This window comes from Moschus berezovskii, chromosome 4 (assembly GCF_049115385.1).
Source record: "Moschus berezovskii isolate FMDL1 chromosome 4, NW_MosBer_1.0, whole genome shotgun sequence".
Classification (NCBI taxonomy): domain Eukaryota; kingdom Metazoa; phylum Chordata; class Mammalia; order Artiodactyla; family Moschidae; genus Moschus; species Moschus berezovskii.
The window spans coordinates 104,534,084-104,554,196 of record NC_142463.1 but is presented as its reverse complement, the minus strand read 5'-3'; the positions used below and the strand labels follow the sequence as shown (position 1 = coordinate 104,554,196).

General features: G+C 40.3%; 2 protein-coding genes across 6 annotated transcripts in view; both read left to right on the top strand.

Annotated features, from left to right (window-relative positions):
- Positions 1-7,643, top strand: part of ARNT (aryl hydrocarbon receptor nuclear translocator) — a 69,545-nt gene extending 61,902 nt beyond the window's left edge. For 3 of the 4 annotated variants that reach the window (XM_088835736.1, XM_055401358.2, XM_088835737.1), the window contains 8 exons: positions 210-320; positions 480-555; positions 707-830; positions 1,009-1,111; positions 1,494-1,641; positions 2,695-2,857; positions 3,279-3,445; positions 4,187-4,324. In XM_088835736.1, coding sequence (XP_088691862.1) covers positions 210-320; positions 480-555; positions 707-830; positions 1,009-1,111; positions 1,494-1,641; positions 2,695-2,857; positions 3,279-3,445; positions 4,187-4,276 — 982 coding nt within the window. In that variant the 3' untranslated portion in view covers positions 4,277-4,324. Of the gene's footprint in view, positions 1-209; positions 321-479; positions 556-706; positions 831-1,008; positions 1,112-1,493; positions 1,642-2,694; positions 2,858-3,278; positions 3,446-4,186; positions 4,325-7,522 lie in introns of those variants that run through there. The other variant, XM_055401359.2, reaches the window with a different exon arrangement.
- CTSK (cathepsin K) lies at positions 7,523-20,008 on the top strand. Of its 2 annotated transcripts, none has more exons than XM_055401360.2 (8): positions 7,523-7,643; positions 9,368-9,491; positions 9,957-10,079; positions 10,164-10,319; positions 12,052-12,270; positions 16,679-16,844; positions 17,100-17,205; positions 19,333-20,008. In XM_055401360.2, exons 2-8 carry the CDS (start codon positions 9,369-9,371, stop codon positions 19,430-19,432), a joined length of 993 nt encoding a protein of 330 aa, XP_055257335.1. In that variant the 5' UTR covers positions 7,523-7,643; position 9,368; the 3' UTR covers positions 19,433-20,008. The 2 variants fall into 2 exon arrangements, with proteins under 2 accessions (XP_055257335.1, XP_088691864.1); XM_088835738.1 differs by lacking the exon at positions 7,523-7,643 and adding an exon at positions 9,043-9,118 and having other exon boundaries at positions 9,343-9,491.
- Positions 20,009-20,113: the final 105 nt, after the last annotated feature.

Sequence of the window (20,113 nt, the reverse complement as noted above, 5' to 3'; positions counted from 1 at the left end):
ACTCTTGGCTGCAGAACATAGTTTCTATTTGTATCATGTTGTTTATAGTGCGGATTATTTGCTGAATCTGAGGTTACAGGTATCATAGGGAGCTTTAAAGGGGAATTTATCAGTGATTACCCCATGTACCGGTGAATCTGTAGTATCTTTTGTACAAACAGTAAGATACTTTTTGTTTTCTTTGTTGTTTCTACTCTTCATTTTCCCAGGAACTCTAGCCAGGAACCACGGCCTTCACTGTCCAACACGATCCAGAGGCCACAGCTAGGCCCCACAGCTAATTTATCCCTGGAGATGGGCTCAGGGCAGCTGGCACCCAGGTGAGAAATGGTGGAACAATTATTTATTGAGCAGTGACTAGCCTGGGGAGTGGCAGTCTACAGTCACACGTTTTTGTTTGTTTTAAGCCCTTTCTGCAGATCATTTTTAACATAACTTTTTTTCCCCTATTTCTTTTTTTCCTTGTCTTTCACATGTAGGCAGCAGCAGCAGCAGCAAACAGAATTGGATGTGGTACCAGGAAGAGATGGACTAACCAGCTACAATCATTCCCAGGTTAGTATGTCGTCTTTAAAGGATGGTGAACGTTTCTTTAAGAAGTGTCCCTAAGAGCCAGTTAGAGTGTACATGTATCTTTATATGAATTTTCGGATTATTGAATTGTCATGTTAAACCTTCATGGTTATTTTATCATTACATTCCACAGGTTTCTGTTCAGCCTGTGACAACCACAGGGCCAGAACACAGCAAGCCCCTTGAGAAGTCAGAGAGTCTGTTTGCCCAAGATAGAGATCCACGATTTTCAGAAATCTATTCCAGCATCAGTGCGGGTATGTTTTTTCCTTATTCTCATTTTGATCACTTATTGATGGGCCTGCAGCTGCCCAGTCAGTAGTCTCCCAGCATATTTCCACTTAACCCTAATACCTCGTAAATAAATAGGAACTTGCTGAACTAATATACTACAGCCCCTTGACTGGCCCTCCCCCAACTCCTTTTGGTCCACAGATCAGAGTAAAGGCATCTCCTCCAGCACTGTCCCTGCCACCCAACAGCTATTCTCCCAGGGCAACACATTCCCTCCTACCCCCCGGCCGGCAGAGAATTTCAGGTGAGCCCCATATGTGTGTGCTGCTTTCCAGGGCAACTGAGGGATTCAGTTACTGAATCCAGGTTTTATTCTTCCCTAGCTTTCTCTGGTTATTTCAGAAAAAGCAGTGGAACTTGTTGGCCTAAGATGAGACAAGCTTGCTTTTCTTCCTCCTTTTTCTTTGCACCTGTCCTGCTGCCATGTTCTAGGTTCCATCTCTGTGTGTCCTGAGCAGTGTGTGACTGTCAGTCTTTTTCGTCTTTCCCAGATTCTGTTATCAAGTTTTCCTTAACCCCCAGGGAGTCGAGGGAATCTAGGGATAGCACTAGATTGTCCTTTGATTCCTAGGTTCTGTGATAAATGCACCCTTTTCATCCTCACCTCACTATTTGTTCACTCCTAGAAATAGTGGTCTGGCCCCTCCTGTAACCATTGTCCAGCCATCAACTTCCGCAGGGCAGATGTTGGCCCAGATTTCCCGCCACTCCAATCCTACCCAGGGAGCAGCCCCAGCTTGGACCCCTAGCACCCGCCCAGGCTTCTCTGCCCAGGTAAACCTTCTCATCTGTCTGTCCCTTATATTTGTTGTTTGTTTGTTTGGTTAGGCTTTTTCCATATGTAAAACTGTTATTGTCTATCTTAAACGTCTCCTCTCGACCACCCTGCCATCCTCTGTCTTCCAATTTTTATCTTATTGAGAACAGGAATTATGTTGAAGAATCCTCATATAATATATATGTGTATGTATAATTAAGGCTAAAGCTAATATCCTTTTATATGTTGCTATGTACTTATATTTGCATAAGTAATATTTTAAATAAAAAAGCCAAAATCAGAAATAAACTCTAGAATTACTATATGTGGTATAATCTCATTGTATAAAAAAATACATAGGAAAATGAAAACTGGAAGAAATTATCCAAAAATGTTAACTATGTGTCTTTGGTGGTAGGATTATGGATGATTATTTCCTTTTTATTTTCCTTCATTTTGATGATATCCCATGGTGCATACGCATTATTGTCATAGTATGGAAAATGTTTAGTTACCAAAAAAAAAAAGATATCATTAAGAACAAACAGATGTGGTACAGATTGAATAATAAAATGATGCAAAGTATGTTTTTCTCTTTATATAACGCTATATAAAACTATTATTAATGCCTCTAGTTTTTGTATAGTTTTACAGTTTATAAAATGCTTTCATTTATGTCATTTTCGTTTAATTCTCAACTTTAAATGTGTATGCTTTTACTAATCGCATAGTTCTTCGCTTTTTACACTTCATCACAAGTGCCTAAAAATAGTGTCAAAGGGTGAAAGGGAAAGTGAAGTTGCTCAGTCGTGTCCGACTCTTAGCGACCCCACAGATTGCAGCCCACCAGGCTCCTCCGTTCGTGGGATTCTCCAGGCAAGAGTACTGGAGTGGGTTGCCACTGCCTTCTCCGGAAACTGGGAGTTAATTGGAAGAAATGTGCAATGGGAAATAAATAATGAGGTTGGCTCCAAAGAATCCAGTGATTGACAGAGGGTTAACTCTCATAGGAATGGTCTGTGCAATAATGTTAATGTTCTGTTTGCTCTCTGCCCCTTTCTTTCTTTTAGCAAGTGGCTACCCAGGCTACAGCTAAGACTCGTTCTTCGCAATTTGGTGTAGGCAGCTTTCAGACTCCATCTTCTTTCAGCCCCATGTCCCTTCCTGGTGCTTCCACTGCGTCACCTGGTGCAGCTGCCTATCCTAGTCTCACCAATCGTGGATCCAACTTTGGTGAGTTCACACTAGAGTCAGGGTAACAGGAAAATCACATCACAAAGGAGAAAGGATTTAGTGGTTAAAATAGTTTGTTTTTGTCCTGGCTGTACTGATCTAATTATAGGGAAATGCATGGTGACAGTCCATTTGGAATTGAAAACCTGCCCACGTGAAAAGGACTTTATTAGCATGTGTAACAAAAAGCATGTAAAGTATTATAAATTTAATAATATGCACATTTAGTCTGAATGAGCAAAGGATTCTTTAGAAAAGACTCTACCTAGAAGAGAAAAATAAATTTGGGACTAGGGTTTGAAAGAAAGGACAGAAGGTATCCAGGTAAAATTAACGACTTGCATGTGGTTATGTGCTAGTTTCTCCTCTCTAGTGGAGTTAGCAGATTGAAATTGTTTATTTTTCCTTGTTATATTTCTAGCTCCTGAGACTGGACAAACTGCAGGACAATTCCAGACACGGACAGCAGAGGGTGTGGGTGTCTGGCCACAGTGGCAGGGCCAGCAGTCGCATCATCGTTCAAGTTCTAATGAGCAACATGTTCAACAACCATCAGCACAGCAACCTGGCCAGCCTGAGGTCTTCCAGGTGAGAGGGTCTAAAGACTTCAGAAAACCAGAAACTGGGAGAGAAAGAGTCAGGGAGGAGAGACAGAGAAGAACGCATGGATTGAGATTAGGAAGTGGGAGAAGAGAATAGTCGGGACACGCAAAAATAGATGTCAGTAATTGAGAAGGTTGTGAACTTCGTGTGCTGCACCAGACCGTCATTAGCGATGTGAAACAGCATGAGAAGACATGAAAGAAAGTAATTTTGGTCCATTCACGGAGAACCATATGCCCATTTGATGATAGTAGTTTAGGTATAAAAATACTGAATACAGCTATAAGGGTCTGTTTATATAAATCCTGAGGGGACTGCAGTAATTAGTAACCTCAGGTGGGATAAAGGAGGAGCTTAGTTTAAAACACAGATTGGAAGAAGGCAAAACAAGGTTTCGGTGGAAAACAAATAGGATAAGAGATACTTTATAGATATCCAGAGGGGATTTTATGAAATATGACAAGGAGATTTTTCTCCCATTGAAAATATTGAGGACTAGAAAAGAGGGAGAATGTGGAACTGTAGGGGGAAGGCAGAGAAAGAAGTAGGAAAACAGATTGTCGTCTAAAGAAGTTAGAGTTGCTGGGAGTAAAGAAGGATAAGAGAACTCAGCACAGCAGAAACTCTGGGGCTAGGGATGATAGTTCAGGGGGATGTTGGGAAGGAGCTCAACAAACGTGAAGGATCAAGGTGTGTGACCCAAGCTTATTCTTTTTCTCTTATTAGGAGATGCTGTCCATGCTGGGAGACCAGAGCAACAGTTACAACAATGAAGAATTTCCTGACCTAACTATGTTTCCCTCCTTTTCAGAATAGAACTATTGGGGTGAGGATAAAGGGTGGGGGAGAAAAAAAAAATCACCGTTTGTTTTTAAAAAAGCAAATCTTTCTGTAAACAGAATAAAAGTTCCTCTCCCTTCCCTTCCCTCACCCCTGATGTATACCCCCTTTCCCTTCTGACCTTTCCCTTGTCTTCCTGCATCTCTGAGATAACATTTATAGAAGAAATGGAATGATTCCTGAACGCTTTGGGGACCCTTTGAAAAATTGAGGCTGGGTTAGGTTAAGAATGTCTTTCCTTATGTCTCCTGACCAGAAATTTATGCAGAAACGATTTGTGCTGGGTCAAGGGGCAGGTTAGAAAACATTCACTATTTCCTTTGGATACTATGGCTTATTTTTGGAAAGAAATTCTGAATAAGGTGAGAGAGAGGAGAAATGTCCTCAATGTTTGAGGACCATGAAACATGGTAGGTGTACATGGGGTTTTCGGAAGTAAGTATAGGCGCTTTCTGCTGCCTGTGAGCAATTCCTCTGGAATGAAATATGAGTAAGGAATGAGAAAGAGAGAGAGTGTGTGTGTGTGCATGTGTGTGTGTATGTGAGTGTGCACATTTGTTTCTGTGTTTGTTTCTTTCTCCCTATTAGGGAATTATGCAAAATTTGTCCCAGATTTTATCTTTGTCTTTCTCTGTGTTTTTCAAAGAGTCCTAAAGAGTTGAATCTTCCAGTTAGTTTCCACTTAGTAATGCAGCCAAAGAGTATTTAAGTAAATGTCTTTGCTGCGCTTATTATATCTGTGCCCAGCCACTATGCAAACTGTAAGCAAGTATATGAAGTCTTCTGTTGATATGGTTGGTCTCTCATTGAACATATGTAGTGATAAAGCTGGGTCATTCCTGCTTTTGGTGCTCTCACCTTGTACGGAATATCTGCATTACAGAAATAGGCTGGCAAGGTAAAACGTTCAGAACCCCCTACTTGTCCATAAGGATGATGCTGCATTTTTCTGTCAGAATCACATATGATGTGTGTTCTCTAGAGGTTAAGTCTGCATGGAAACTCAACTTCTTGGATTAGCAGTCCCAGTGAAAATCCTCACTGCTGGAATTTAAACCAAATACCAAGCCTTCTTGCAAAGTAACCTCTTTCATCCCATACTCAAAGTATCCAGTCTGCAGGAACTGCAATTTAGGTCTCTTCTGGACCTGTAGTTCTTTCCTCTTTGCTCCCTCTCCAGTCCTGAGACTGGATTTTGCTTTATAGTACAAGTGTAATCAATCCATGTGATAGATGGGACCTGGACTCCCATCCCAACAGGGTCACTTAATAATTAACTATAGCCATATAAATGCGGATACAGGTTACTACTCTCACTCTTTACCTTCCTCAGGTAACAGTCATGTGTATCAGCCTTTTCGTTGTTGTTGTTCACTTGTTTGGCTCAGGCCAGTATCCTAAGTGCAAGACTGAACCGACGAGAAGACATACTAAATGTAGCCACAGGGGACTGAGGCGCGTAGGTGGCCTTGGAGAGGGCTGAGAGAACGTCACTAGGTTTCCCTCCCTTTTGTCTCCAGTCTGGTGCCAGGTAGTGAAGTGCAAAAGGAGACTGTTTATTTTTTTATTCTATGTGCACACATACAATATACATATATATTTATATCACACTTTAAGAAACCAAAAAGTTGAGTTTCCAATGAAATCCTTGTTTTTTTAATAATCAACTGTTTTTAAATGTGATCAGGACTATAATATTGTACAGTTATTATTGGGCTTTGGGAGAAGGGGAGGGGTGGAGAAGATGCTCTGGGGTTTTTTTTTCTGCTTTTCCTTCAGGGTTTTATTTTTGATTTTTTTTTTTTTTTGTTGGCCATTTCTGTACTGCTGGCATCTGTGCTGAGCCTTACAGTGGCAAAAATAATGACATGTAGCAAAGATTTTAAAACAAAATATTTTTTCCTTTTGTAAACTTCCTTGTGTTGTGTGATCTTAATTGCGGCCTTATTATTCCATCCCAGCTCAGAAACAAACACCCACAACCAGTTTAATCCATAACTTGTGCTTCAAATACACATGAAGCACAGTATGTCTATAATTTCAGGAGTCAGAAATCATAGGGCTCTGATCAGTCAGCATTCCTTAGTTGTCCTCCTGATCCTGACTCACTTGAAGTAAAATCATGAGGGACGTCTGACCATATGATGGGGGTAGGGGATTGCCCAAGTCCTTGGGAAAGGGGGATAAATTGGGACTTGAGACCAATAGGGCACTTCTGGATTTAAAGGAATCAGGGATAGAGATATTTAAACTATTTAGGTCTAGACGTCATTTCCCTCTCGGATCATGTGTTTGATTAAGAAATTAAACCCATAAGCATAAACTTGTTTTCTTGAGGGTCTATGTATGTAACCCAGCTAGAAACTGAAAACCATGTATTATTATTTTTGTTCCAAGGACCCTCTTTTCCTCTTCCCCCCACATCTGTTTATGGAAGAAAATGTTTGGGGATGTGGTTTAGGGACTGAACTAGATTCTCATGATCTGTCACATGCCTGCATATTGAGGGAAGCATTTGGAGAAGCTCATATGACTGGCCCTGGATTGGGGATTTTAATAATTGAGACAGATAATGTTCATTAGGCTTTGGCAGTGAAGAAGTCACAAGTGAATTTGTCAGTGCTTATGGCATTGATTCAAGCGCTGTCATAACCAGGAGTACTGTTTCTGATTACTTTAGAACTGGTTTCATACAGACTTTCTGGGCATATCCTTCCTTAGCAAAATCATGTTAGTCTGGAAAAGCTATTACCCTGCCTGAAAGCAATGACAACTTTTAGGCAACAGGTCTATAATATACAAATGATTTTGGAGCCTGTGACTTCCCTAAGATACTTTTTTCTAGTTTTTTGTCTTCATTTCCTCATCCGTGATGTGAGGGTCAGACCCCAATTTTAAAACAGGTTTCAAAGTTGGAGAAATGAATAATAACAGGAAAGGGGCCAGAAAAGAAAGAATCCCCTAATGTAACAAATAACATATGCTTGTCTATCCACCAAAGAGAAGGTAAGCCCTAACTTGGATAATAATGTACTGAGGTCTTTTTTGTCTGTCTCAAAGGCAGGCAGCCATGTGAAACTAAATACCTAACTCTCTGCACTGCCACACATGCTCCACATGCGTACAGAGGAACGATGCAAATCTGCTGCCTCCTTCCCTCCTCCCTAAACCCCCTCTCTCAGCATTTCTATCTCCACTGCCCTCCCCATCCAAATTTTCCAGCCAGCAGCCAGAGCTGACTTCCGCAATCCTGGTGGAATAAATCCAGCACCCCTAGTCATCCGGCCACATTAGCCACACTTCTCTGCTGAGACGAGCCCAGTGAACAGATCCCCATCAACAGGTAACATTTTCAGCTTCCTGGATCTTTTAACCTCTCATTCCTGTCAGTTCTCCATTTTTAGGAATATTAGGAGCGTAGTGACTTGTAGGTCAAAATGAACTTTATCGGCTTTCTGGATGAAAACAGTGATTTCCTCCTTTGGTTATTTCCTGGCTGAGTAAAATATGCCTGAAAATATTTAGGACTCCTTTTATGGTTTATATGTATGTATATGTGGTTGTTAGTGAAAGCAAAGAATATAAGGCCTTTACCCATCCCTCAAAGAGTGGCCTCAGGGTTTTTTTTTTTGGTTGGTGAGGAGGCAAAAGGTACTAAAAGGGTTAAGTTACTAGCAGGGAGGAGAGTGCAAGATGGGTGGTAGCTCAAGGTCTTCCTACTCTTCAGAATCTCAAAATCCCTGAACACTCCAGATGTTAAATGTCCTGCTGGACATTTTGCCAGTGTGCAAAGATTACACAAAAATGTCAGGTTTAAAAATCATGCAAGCTGTACGACTTGCCTCAGACTAAACTTGCTCTTAAAATGGAGAACATGTGATTAGCAAGACACTCCAAGACATGAACGCAGCTAGAGTAAACTTCTGAAAAGCTGTGTGACTAATGATCATATAACATTGCTTTTCTGTCTTATGTTCTAAAAAACTTTGGTTTTGAGGCTTTTTTGTCCTGTGAGGCAGTCCCAGAGGTTTTTTTGGGTTTTTTGGTCGGAAAAAAAAATCTTTCCTCCCACAGCAGCTGTTTGAGATTAGGACAGTTTCCTGCCTAAGGAAAGAGCAGGAAGAGAAACGAGGAAGTGAATAAGAACACTGAGGGGATATCTCATAGAGAATAGGAGATGCTGTCAACTTTTCCCTTGTCCCCTGCTGGCAAGATCAGGAGCAGAATCAAAATTTAGGCAAGGAACAGAAGAATACCTTGAAGAAATGATCAGGAAGCAAAGACTTAGCTCTCCTTTGTGTATTCTTCAATCCCATTCATCTTACCCTACACCTGTCCATCTCCTACGAGTCTGCTGGGGACAGTGGAGCAGACAGGAGTTGCTCCCATCCTGATTGTCCATTGTCTTTCCCATTTCTGGCTATCTGTCCAATTTGTGTGTGTGTGTGGTCTCTCAAAATACTTGGGACCAGATGTATCAGCATCACATCCAAACCAAGACCCCCTTTCCCCTGCCTATCGTTTTATCATATGGAAATCACTCTCAATCTCTGTCTGCCTTCCTCGTAAAGCCTAGTTTTCCTCGGCCTCATGGTCCAGAGGAAGGGGCTCCTAACTTTGGGTTCAAGAACTCCCCAGAATTACTGTGTGTGTATTCATTTTTTTGGCAAGAGGAATTAATAGTGGGTTGCAATTTTTTATTAGCTTGTCATGTGAGTCTAGGATTCCCAAAGATTAAGAACCACCTGTCTGAGCATATGGTTCCAGCTATTTCCTCATCCCAAGTCAGGTTAGGAACCTCTGGACAAACAGAAAAGTCTCCCCCAATTATGGCTTCCCAGGTGGTGGTAGTGGTAAAAAACCTGCTTGCCGATGCAAGAGGCATAAGAGACTTGAGTTCCATCCCTGAGTTAGGAAGATCCCCTGGAGGAGGGAATGGCAACCCACTCCAGTGTTCTTGCCTAGAGAAGCCATGGACAGAGTCTGGTAGGCTATAGTCCATAACGTCAGCAAGAGTTGGACATGACTGGAACTACCACACACGCCCTTAATTATCCTGTTCTCCAGGATGTGGGGGCTCATGGTTCTACTACTGCTGCCTGTGGTGAGCTTTGCTCTATACCCTGAGGAGATACTGGACACCCAGTGGGAGCTATGGAAGAAGACCTACAGAAAGCAGTATAACAGCAAGGTGCTTGGGAACCTGGAGGAGAATGTGGGAGGGCTGGAACCCGAGACATCCAATCCTAGCTTCCAAATTCCCTTCTTCAATTTTAGTATTATAATACAACCAAGCAAATCTGTCCCTGTTCCCTGTTAACATATACTCTCTATTCCTACTCTTCAAGTCATCCTCAATCAAGTCCTATCTTTTCTTTATAACTGTCTTATAGGTCTCTTTTGGGAAACCTTCACAAATAATGCTATTAATCCATAAGCAATTTTCCCCTATAAATCAGAGCTTTGAGTTTTATTATTTGCAGTTATTTATATTTTGATTTTTGCATGCTCTTAACAATCCCATTGTCAGTTCCCCAACTAGATGGTAAATCCTCTATGATTATAAATTTAATCTCTTGTGAAAACCTCCACAGTATTATGTAAGTAACTTTATACACAGGACAGTCTATGCCCATACTAATTATGCTCTGTTTAGGTGGATGAAATCTCTCGGCGTTTAATTTGGGAAAAAAACCTGAAGCATATTTCCATCCATAATCTTGAGGCCTCGCTTGGTGTCCATACATATGAACTGGCCATGAACCACTTGGGGGACATGGTGAGTTGAATCTCAGTTCCTGCTCTATCTGCCTGTTTGTCTTGGTTCCCTGCTTATGCCTGGTCTCTTTCTTCTTTGTCCCAGACCAGTGAAGAAGTGGTTCAGAAGATGACTGGACTCAAAGTACCCGCTTCTCGTTCCCGCAGTAATGACACTCTCTATATCCCAGACTGGGAAGGCAGAGCCCCAGACTCTGTTGATTATCGAAAGAAGGGATATGTTACTCCTGTCAAAAACCAGGTATCCTCCTTTCTGTTGGGTGTGGGTATGTAAGCTAGCATGATCTCTCCCTTTTTCTGCTTCTTTGTTCCTAAGGTATGAGGGCACCAGAGAGGGGAAAGAATTAAGTTACACCTCCCACTGCCAAGAGAATAAAGCCTATTCTGTTGTTTAACTCATCATCTGTTTTTGTAGATTTAGGTTTTTTTTTTTTTCTTTTTTCTTTTCTACAAATAGTATTGCTATAAGCACCTGTGTGCATATATAAAAAATTTATGCAAAATAAATCTTAAAATTGGAATCAGTAGGTCACAGAATCCTTTCCACAAAAGTTTTTACAATCTTACATTCTTACCAGCCTGAGAATATAAGTTTTCCCACAACCTTAATCATGCTGATTATATCTGCCAGATGAACACTTGATCTAACATTCATTCAACAACCACAGTTTTTGCAAAACCTACCAGGTATAGTGCTAGACAGTAGAGAGGACTAAGGCATAACTTAGGTTCTCAAGAAATCCCCAATCTTAAAAAACAGAACTAGCAGGAAAGAAAAAAAATGTATCATCCAGCTGAACACACACCAATAATAATAGCTAGCACTTTTTAGGAGATTATTATTATTGCACATAATAATTCATCCTTTATATGAATTAACTTTTAAAATTCACATAATCTCATTATATTATTATTATTCACAATTTACACATAAAGACAGTGTGGTACAGAGAGGTTTAGTAATTTACCCAAGGTCACTGATCTAGTGTGTTACAAAGCTAGTACAGATGGTCCCTGACTCTTTTTTTTAGCAAGATAATAAATCCTTAATTATTCATCTACATTGTTTTTAAAGCAAATATCTTATGCAAATATTCACAATTAGTATCATTGTTTTCAACACAGTAGTTATATTTTTATAAGTCTTCCACATTTCTATTCCCTATGCGCCCAAGAACTACCTTTAGAGAGTATTTCTTTTATCTGCAGTATTTCTTCATTTGTAAAAGTATTAAAGAACATGGAAAACTTTTCCTATCCTAGAGTAGTTCTCTTGACTTTCTAATGGTTCACCTTATGATATTTTTGACTTCATGATGGTGTAAAAGTGATAGAAACTGTACTTGAAATTTTAAATTTTGATCTTTTCCCAGGCTAGCAATATGTAGTATGATACCTTCTCTTGATGCTAGGCTGTGGTCAGGCCATGGCTCCCAGCCAGGCACATGGTCATGAGAGTAAACACAACTACAGTCATTCTGTTTTTCACTTTGAGTACAATTATAATTCAATAAATTGCATAAGATATTCAATGTAATTATAATTCAGTAAATTACAGGAGCTATTCAACACTAATAGGCTTTGTGTGAGATTATTTTGCCTGATTGTAGGCTAATGTAAGTGTTCTGAGTACATGTAAGTCAGGCTGGGCTAAGTTACGACGTTCAGTAGGTTAGGGGTATTACGTTTTCACCTTACTGTTTTTCAATTCATGATGGATTCATTGATTCATTGAAGTGCTGTACTCTGCTTTGCTGCAACTAATGGTAACAGTAGTAACAACAGTTATTAATAGCAACAATAGCAATAGAACACTGCAACAAAGGTTAAGTGAAGGGAAATAGGAATAGTTCATAGCAAAGGGGATGGGTGCTGGAATTTATAAAATGTATGAAATTTCATCAGGCAGGTAGAAGAGAGAAAGAGAAAGTGTGAACAGCAATTATTGATGGTTTCTCTATTATGCGTCTCAGGGTCAGTGTGGTTCCTGTTGGGCTTTTAGCTCTGTGGGTGCCCTGGAGGGCCAACTCAAGAAGAAAACCGGCAAACTCTTAAATCTGAGTCCACAGAACCTGGTGGATTGTGTGTCTGAGAATGATGGCTGCGGAGGGGGCTATATGACCAATGCCTTCCAGTATGTGCAGAAGAACCGGGGCATTGACTCTGAAGATGCCTACCCATATGTTGGACAGGTGAGACTGTTCCACACAGTCATGTAGTTCTGTAATGGCTTCTCCTTCTCCAGCATGACATTTTGTTCTGGAAACAGTTCCAGAAATCTTGTTTTCTGTTACCCTATCCAGCTTTCTTGATGGAATGATTTCCCACAAAAGGCCAAGAAGGTTCCCCTAGTCTGGGAAATTTTTGTGTGTGTTTTAAAATTAATTAATTAATTTGTTGCTTGACGCAGTCTTTCTCTGATTGTGGTGAGCGAGGCCTACTCTCTAGTTGTTGGCTTCTCATTGTGGTTGCTTCTCATTGCAAAACTTAGGCTCTAAGACCTGTGGACTCAGTAGTTGTGGAGCACAGGTTTTAGTTGCCCCACAGCATGTGGGATCTTCCCAAATCAGGAATCGAACATGTGTCTCCTGCATTGGTAAGTGGATTCTTACCCAGTGGACCACCAGGGAAGTCCAGTCTAGGAAAATTTGGGGAGCTTAGGCTACCATGACTCCTATCTGTCTCTGCCCTGGAGAAAGAACAGAGGACAGGCTATCCCATAGATCTCTGAGTAGGTCTCTATAACTCTCTATTCAACTCTTCCACTCCCATCAGAAATCTCTAAGCCCACTGTGCTAATTTCATGAATCACGTGGCTTTATTTTGTATGATCTCAATGTGGATTTGGGGATCATTTAAGCAAATTATGTAAGCTAACATGTTTAAAATGAGAGAAAAAAGCAAGTTGCTTCATATTTATTGCAATTTTAGAGATGAACTCACTTCCTCCCATAAGGTCCTTTAGTAATAGGAAGATCTTTCTTATCTAAAAGGAAGAAGATCTGAGGACAGTTTTATATACATGGAGTTGATAGGTAATATGGGACCTTTGCAGCAGGAGCCTTTAAAGTAGGGATTGCAAGTCTGAGTAACACAACTGATGGCTACCGTGTGCTGAGCCGTGTACTCAGTGCATGTTCTCATTTAATCCTTATAAAAGCCCTGTAAGGTACCCTTATCCTCACTATAGAGGTGAGGACATAGAAGGACATAGACACTTAAGGAGATAAAATGGCATATTCAAATTCACAGCTCTAGTTATGTAGCAGAGCCGAGATCTACCCATTAGATCTGTGTATCTGCTGCAAATATCCCCAGTCTTGTCTTCTATTCACACGTTCAATAATTTCTTTACTAGAATATAATATCTAGGAACAGAATTGTCTGAGTCTTAGGGCCTGTGCATCTTCAACTATACTAGATGATGTCAAATTGTTTACCAAAGTATTTGGAAAATTTATATTCCCATCTGCATAGTATAAGAAATCCTGTTGATTGACAGCTTTGTCAATATGCTTATCTGGCCATCTGCATTTCTTCATGAATTGACTGCTTATATCTTTTGTGTGTGATTGTGTGTGTGCTCAGTCATGTCTGACTCTTAGCAACTCTGTAGACTGTAGCTCACCAGGCTCCTCTATCCATGGAATTTTACAGGCAAGAATACTGGAGCAGGTTGCCATTTCCTACTCTAGAGAATCTTCCCAACCCAGAGATTGAACCCGTGTCTCTTGGGTCTCTTGCACTGGCAGGTGGATTCTTCACCACTGCACTACCGTGGAAGCATTTATATCGTTTGCCCATTTTTAATTAGGTTTTATTCTCTTTCTTACTAGTGTTTAAAAAATGTAAAAAGATATTTGGATACTAATACTATGTGTATTGGGCTTTCCTGGTGGCCCAGTGGTAAAGAACCTGCCTGCCAATGCAGGAGATGTGGGTTCATTCCCTGGATCAGGAAGATCCCCTGGAGAAGAAAATGGCAACCCACTTCAGTATTCTTGCCTGGGAAATCCCATGGACAGACGAGCCTGGCAGGCTACAGTCCATGGGAATGCAAAATAATCGGACATGACTTTGCGACTAAACAACAGCTATAACTGTGTATTTTGTTTTCTTTCTGTTTATGATGTCTTTCAATCCAGAAAAATTCTTAATTTCAGAAAAATTATTTTTTTCCTTTGCAATTGAGCCTTTAAAAACCCAATAACAGTGAGTTTTATTTATTTATATTTAGTCATCTGAAATGATATCTAATGCAATAAAATGCTCATTAATGTAAATGACTGAACAGATCCATTTCACTGGATACTCAGTCTACACAGTAAAGTCACTTCAGCACATCCTCATGAAATTTCATGCCATTATTATTCCATGTTATTTTTTTTTTTTTTAGTTGTCAGGTATACAAATCAGGAAAGTTGAGGTTGTATGTGGAAAGATTTTTCTTTAATCTGTATACAGTTTTCATAGGGCTGCTAGTGTAAGGTACAGCATACTAAAGCTGCCCTAACAGATGAGCTTTTTAATTCTGAATACATCAGGCCATTAGTGACATAACCCAAATGTGACAAAATATTGTTTTAAGTTGTTAAATTTTTTTTTGACAACTTTTTGTTGTCACTTGATATCAAAAAAATAAATCCTCACAGTATATACAAAAAAAAAAGATTCATGGTTATAACATTTTTTCCATGTTGCTTTATCCAGGCAGTGAATTTAAAGGTTTGTCTAACTATATTAAAAAAATAAAATATTATTAGAACTAGTTGTTGATCACTTATCCATTGACAGCTTACATCATTTATTCAGTACTGTATTAACCAATTTGTTGAGGGATAGTTTAATAACTCAGAAACTCTGAATAAAAATTATATAACATTTGAACCCCTGTTTTGAAATTGAAGGAGCAATTGACTTATAATTTTTGTTCCCCTACCCCCTCAAATGATCTCTTTAGCATTTTAGAGGAATATGCAATGATTTTGGTTTTATAATCAGTCGAAATGAGGAGTTAGCCATTATAAGACATGTGTTCCATTTTTAGTATTCTGAATCTTGGACAACTGTTCTCATTTTTTTTATTTTCTGAAACTGAAAGAATTTCTTATATGAACATGTAAATGAATAGAAAGAGGTCACGAAAAAACAAAGCTTAAAAAAGAAGGCAGCAGGCAGATAATGTAGTAATTTAAGTTCATTCCAGCCACAATACAAGTTATTTTTACTTTAAAATATCATTGCATGGTATCCTTCCAAATCCATCCCCTAGATATTTTATTGTACTTGTATATCTATGCAATTTTTGGTACTAGGAGGCACCAAGGGTTTGGATTATATGCAAAGGAATCTAGAGAAATTATTAATACAGGACATTACTGTAATCTTAGACTATCACGTCAAATGCTTCCATTATTGTTAGTGTTTAGATAATTTTTTTAAAAGTATTTATTTATTTATTTTTGGCTGGATCAGGTCTTGGTTACTGTGCAGAGGCTTTCTCTAGTTGTGGCAAGCAGGAGCTAATCTTTGTTGCAGTGTGCAGGCCTCTCATTCCAGTGACTTCTCCTGTTGCAGAGCACTGTCTCTCGGCATGCAGGCTTCAGTAGTTTTGACACACAGACTTAATTGTTCCATGGCATAAGGGATCTTCCCAGACCAGGGATTGAGCCATGTCCCCTGTATTTGGCAGGTGAATTCTTAACCACTGACCACCATGGAAGCCCTAGATAATGTATTCTTGTAGATGTAATGTTAGGGTTTTTGAGGGGTAGCCTCTAGAAGAATGAACTGCCGAAAAGAATACACTGCTTTGACGTGGGTTGCCATTATATTCCATTATTCTGGCTGGACAATGAAACACATCATTGTTAACTAGACCTGCAAAACATAATGTTGGAAATTCACAGGCTCAATCACTAAGTTCTTTATTAATTTGTCCTAGTGTCATGCTATGGGATTTTACCTCCCTCTGTCGAGAGCACAAGGTCAGCCAGAACGCTGCCTGATGCATGTGCACGGGGCGAAGGTCTTCTGTCTAGCTGGGGCTGGGCCTCCTCCCAACACAGGAGCTGCTGCCTCCTTGCCTACTGAGGATCACACATACTACATTGCCAGAGTTGATTTGTGGGTTGTTTTTTTTTTTTTAATCTAATTTCAGAAATCTTTATCTACTCTGAGGTAATAAAAATATTCCTTTTTTAAAGTTTTATAGTGTTTTTTTTCACATTTATGTTTTAAAACCACCTGGAGCTGATTTTGGGGCATGGTACAAGGTATACAATTTTCATGTTCTTTTAAAAAATTTTAATTTAATTTTAATTGGAGAATAATTGCTTTACAATATTGTGTTGTTTTCTGCCATGTATCAGCATGAATCAGCTGCAGGTATATGTATGTCCCCTCCCTCTTGAACCTCCCTCCTACCTCCCACCCCATATTCTTTTCTTGCAGTTTCTAAAATGGTGAAGGGAGAACAGACCCTTTGTGGAGACTCAAGTCTGCTGCCGTGCACCGATGTCACCCAAAACTTTAACAGACTTTCTCACCAGTTAACTGCCTTTACTTAGTCCTAGTCCTATTTTAACTTTGTTTTTCCAGGATGAAAATTGTATGTACAATCCAACAGGCAAGGCAGCTAAGTGCAGAGGGTACAGAGAGATCCCCGAAGGAAATGAAAAAGCCCTGAAGAGGGCAGTAGCCCGAGTGGGACCCATCTCTGTGGCCATTGATGCAAGCCTGACCTCCTTCCAGTTTTACAGAAAAGGTAAGATGCTGTTCCTATAGAGCACAATCAACCTTCTCTCCTGATGTGGACTGGGCAGCTTCCCCAAGGGTACCAGGCATTTTCAGTACTTGTTTCCATAATCAGACTGAGTCCACCAGAGAGAAACAGCTGCCACAGCACAGACCATCTCTTTTGTAAGATGGGACAGGATTCTACAGAGGGTCTCCACTCAGGAAACCCCACAGGGCAACCCTTGGATTGCAGAAAGCTTCACCTTGATAATTTGTTTCCTAGGTGTGTATTACGATGAAAACTGCAATAGTGATAATCTGAACCACGCGGTTTTGGCAGTGGGATATGGAATCCAGAAGGGGAACAAGCACTGGATAATTAAGAACAGGTAATTATGGGAACCCTGTATTTGTCACCCCCTCACTCTTTTAACACTCAACCTCAACTTCCCAATATTCCTTTTTTTCTCCCAAAAGAAAATTTTCTCACATGTTTCAATTCTACCTTCCCAATCTGAGGCTATTCATTCTAACATAATGGCCAGACAAGAGTACTAAAGGTATGTGTTGGCCAGCTAATCCATGTTCAAGGTGCTTAGTCACGTACATAAACATGTGAGCGGATGTCTGTCTTCAGTGATCTCACAACCCCTAAAAAAGACAGACCAAGCTAATGTGAAAACAGAAAGGAGCACCAAAAGCCAGCAGGAGCTTTGGAATTGTATATATTTTTTCTTTTTTCTCTAATGTGATTGGTTTTTAAGGGAGGTTTCCATCATCAGTCTGATGGTAAGCATTAGGGAACAATATAAACAATGTAAAAGTTTAATATCCCCTTGTGTAGCTTTTTGCTCTTAGGATAGACATATATCAGAATTAGCCAGAGATTTTGAAGTCTGTGAAGATAAATGCGTTTCAGAAAGTAAATGTGAGCACCAAAAACAAAATTAGTATTTCCTTCTCTATTATTGGGAACAAATAAAACTACAGGGCCCCTTGGCTCCCTGTTTCTCTTTAGCTCCTTATGAATTTATGCATGGGGTGCAGATTTATAGGAATTATTCTTTTCCTTTCCTCATTGATCAACACTAGCCTGGCAGTAGCACTGATTAAACTTTCTGTCCTTGATGCCCTCTGAAGGAGCAGGCATCCTAGACTCTGGGAAGTTCTCGGGGCAATGTAGCAGTGTAACCAAGTTCGGCATGCTGCCTGGAGGGCTGCTAGGGTGGAATATGAGGCTGGGAATAACTTTTTAAATCACACTCCGAACTAAGGGTGAGCCTGTGCACCTTCCTAAGAGGATATTCCTTCTCCCACAGCTTCCGTCTTGTGTTCTTCCTTTCTTCTTTCTCAGCCCAGGCACTTAACCCTGTCCTTTCTTTTCGATCAAGTGGTAAGTTCTACATCCGAGAGAGCTGGGAAGAATAAAGGACATGCCCAGGCAGGATCAGGGTCATTGGGAACCCCTGGATAAGGGAACAGGGGTAGGGTAAATTGCTTAAGTAAATGTACCAGGTAACTGGTGAATTTTCTGGTTGGGAAAAAAGGACAGTAAACTTATGAAAATAATTTAGGAAGATATATATAGACCAATCTCTCCCCATTCCCCTGTCTTTGTGTCTGCCTCTGTCTTTATCTGTATCTCTTCTTCCGACCTTTCCACTCGTCCCCTTAGCAGTCTCATCTATTCTGATGGCTTCATTCATCTCTCCTATGATTGTTGCTCAGGTGCTCAGTTTGTCTGACTCTTTGTGAGCCCATGGACTGCAGCACCCCAGACTTCCCTGTCCTTCACCGTCTCCCGGAGTTGGCACAGACTCATGTCCATTGAGTCGATGATGCCATCCAACCAGCTCATCCTCTGTCGCCACCTCTTCTATGGGTTCACTCGCAAACCAAGATCACCAGCTTCAGCCTCTCTTGCCTCTAGACTCATGTTTTCAAGATAATTCATCATAAAACTCAAGTTGAATGACTTCACTCTGCTAATCAGAGAACTTCAGTGTCTCCTTCACTATCATGGGCCAGAGAGTAAAAGTCTTTAGCCTGGCCAGAAAGATCCCCTTAACCTAATCTCCTACTATACCCTGTCAGGCATCCTGTTTTTCAGCTATATGATTTTTTTTTATTGGAGTATACTTTATCCACGATTCTGTGATAGCTCCAGGTGTATGGCAATTAGCTACATGATCTTAACACATAACCCATGCTTTCCTGCCTCTATTACTCATTTCACTCTCACCCGCTGGCTTCCCGTTTCCACAGGTCCAAATTCTATCAGCCTTTGAGCTCAGCTCAAATGCCACCTCTTTTGTTAAGCCCTTTTTGATCCCCTTGAGCAGAAGCAATCTCTCTTGTAACACCATGCCTTCTCTCCATTTCTTGACTTTAAAGTCTTTAAAGGTAAAATCTGATTTATTTATTTTGGTAAACTATCAAAACCTAGCACAATACTCAGTAAATGTTTTATTGAATAAACTGAGGGTACTAAGTATTTTCCTTGCTTGGTCCTACAGCTGGGGAGAAAACTGGGGAAACAAAGGCTATATCCTCATGGCCCGGAATAAGAACAACGCTTGTGGCATTGCCAACCTGGCCAGCTTCCCCAAGATGTGACTTCCACCAGCCAACCCCTGCCTGCTCTTCCATTCCTTCCACAATGGTGCAACATGCTTATGTACCTTGAAGGAAACTGGCGTGACTTTCTTGACACAGATGTGGTAACACAGAGATTGTCCATTCAGTCTCCCTGTTTGTGCAAGTGACACTCCTACTACTTTCTTCTCTTCACCCAAGGTCTTTATTTTTTCATTGTTGCCAGAGTAGAATTTCCCTAATGGGTATGCACTCTTGGGCTAAGAGATGTGACCAGCACCTGCCCTGACTGTGTTGTTCTGAGGCCAATGCTGTACAGAGGCTGGAGACCCTCAGATAGGCTAGATTTTCATTCACAGGGACTGGTTAGCTTTAACCACTTGAGAGGACTAAGGTGACCTGACTTCTCAGTCTCCATGTTTACTTCTCTATCTTCCAGGTAGAAATTCCACCCCATTAATAAATGTATTCACAAATCTTTGGTACAAGTTTACATGATACAACAAATGTGTCTTTTTTTCCTTCTTTGCATTTTTAAAGTAAACTGTGTTTATCGCTTATCTATAATTTAATAAATAGCTGTTTAGTAAACATTCATTTTGTGTCAGATACTGGGCTAGGTGCTGGAGACAAAAAAATGAACAAAACATATTCCTTGTATATGATGTGTTCACAGTTTGGAGATTCTGTTGCATAAACAGT

Coding starts and splice junctions, on each gene's coding strand:
- CTSK (XM_088835738.1), top strand. CDS start 9,058: ATGGTTCCAGCTATTTCCTCATCCCAAGTCAGGTTAGGAACCTCTGGA. Junction 10,080..10,163: donor TGAACCACTTGGGGGACATG/GTGAGTTGAATC, acceptor TCTTTGTCCCAG/ACCAGTGAAGAAGTGGTTCA. Junction 10,320..12,051: donor TTACTCCTGTCAAAAACCAG/GTATCCTCCTTT, acceptor TATGCGTCTCAG/GGTCAGTGTGGTTCCTGTTG.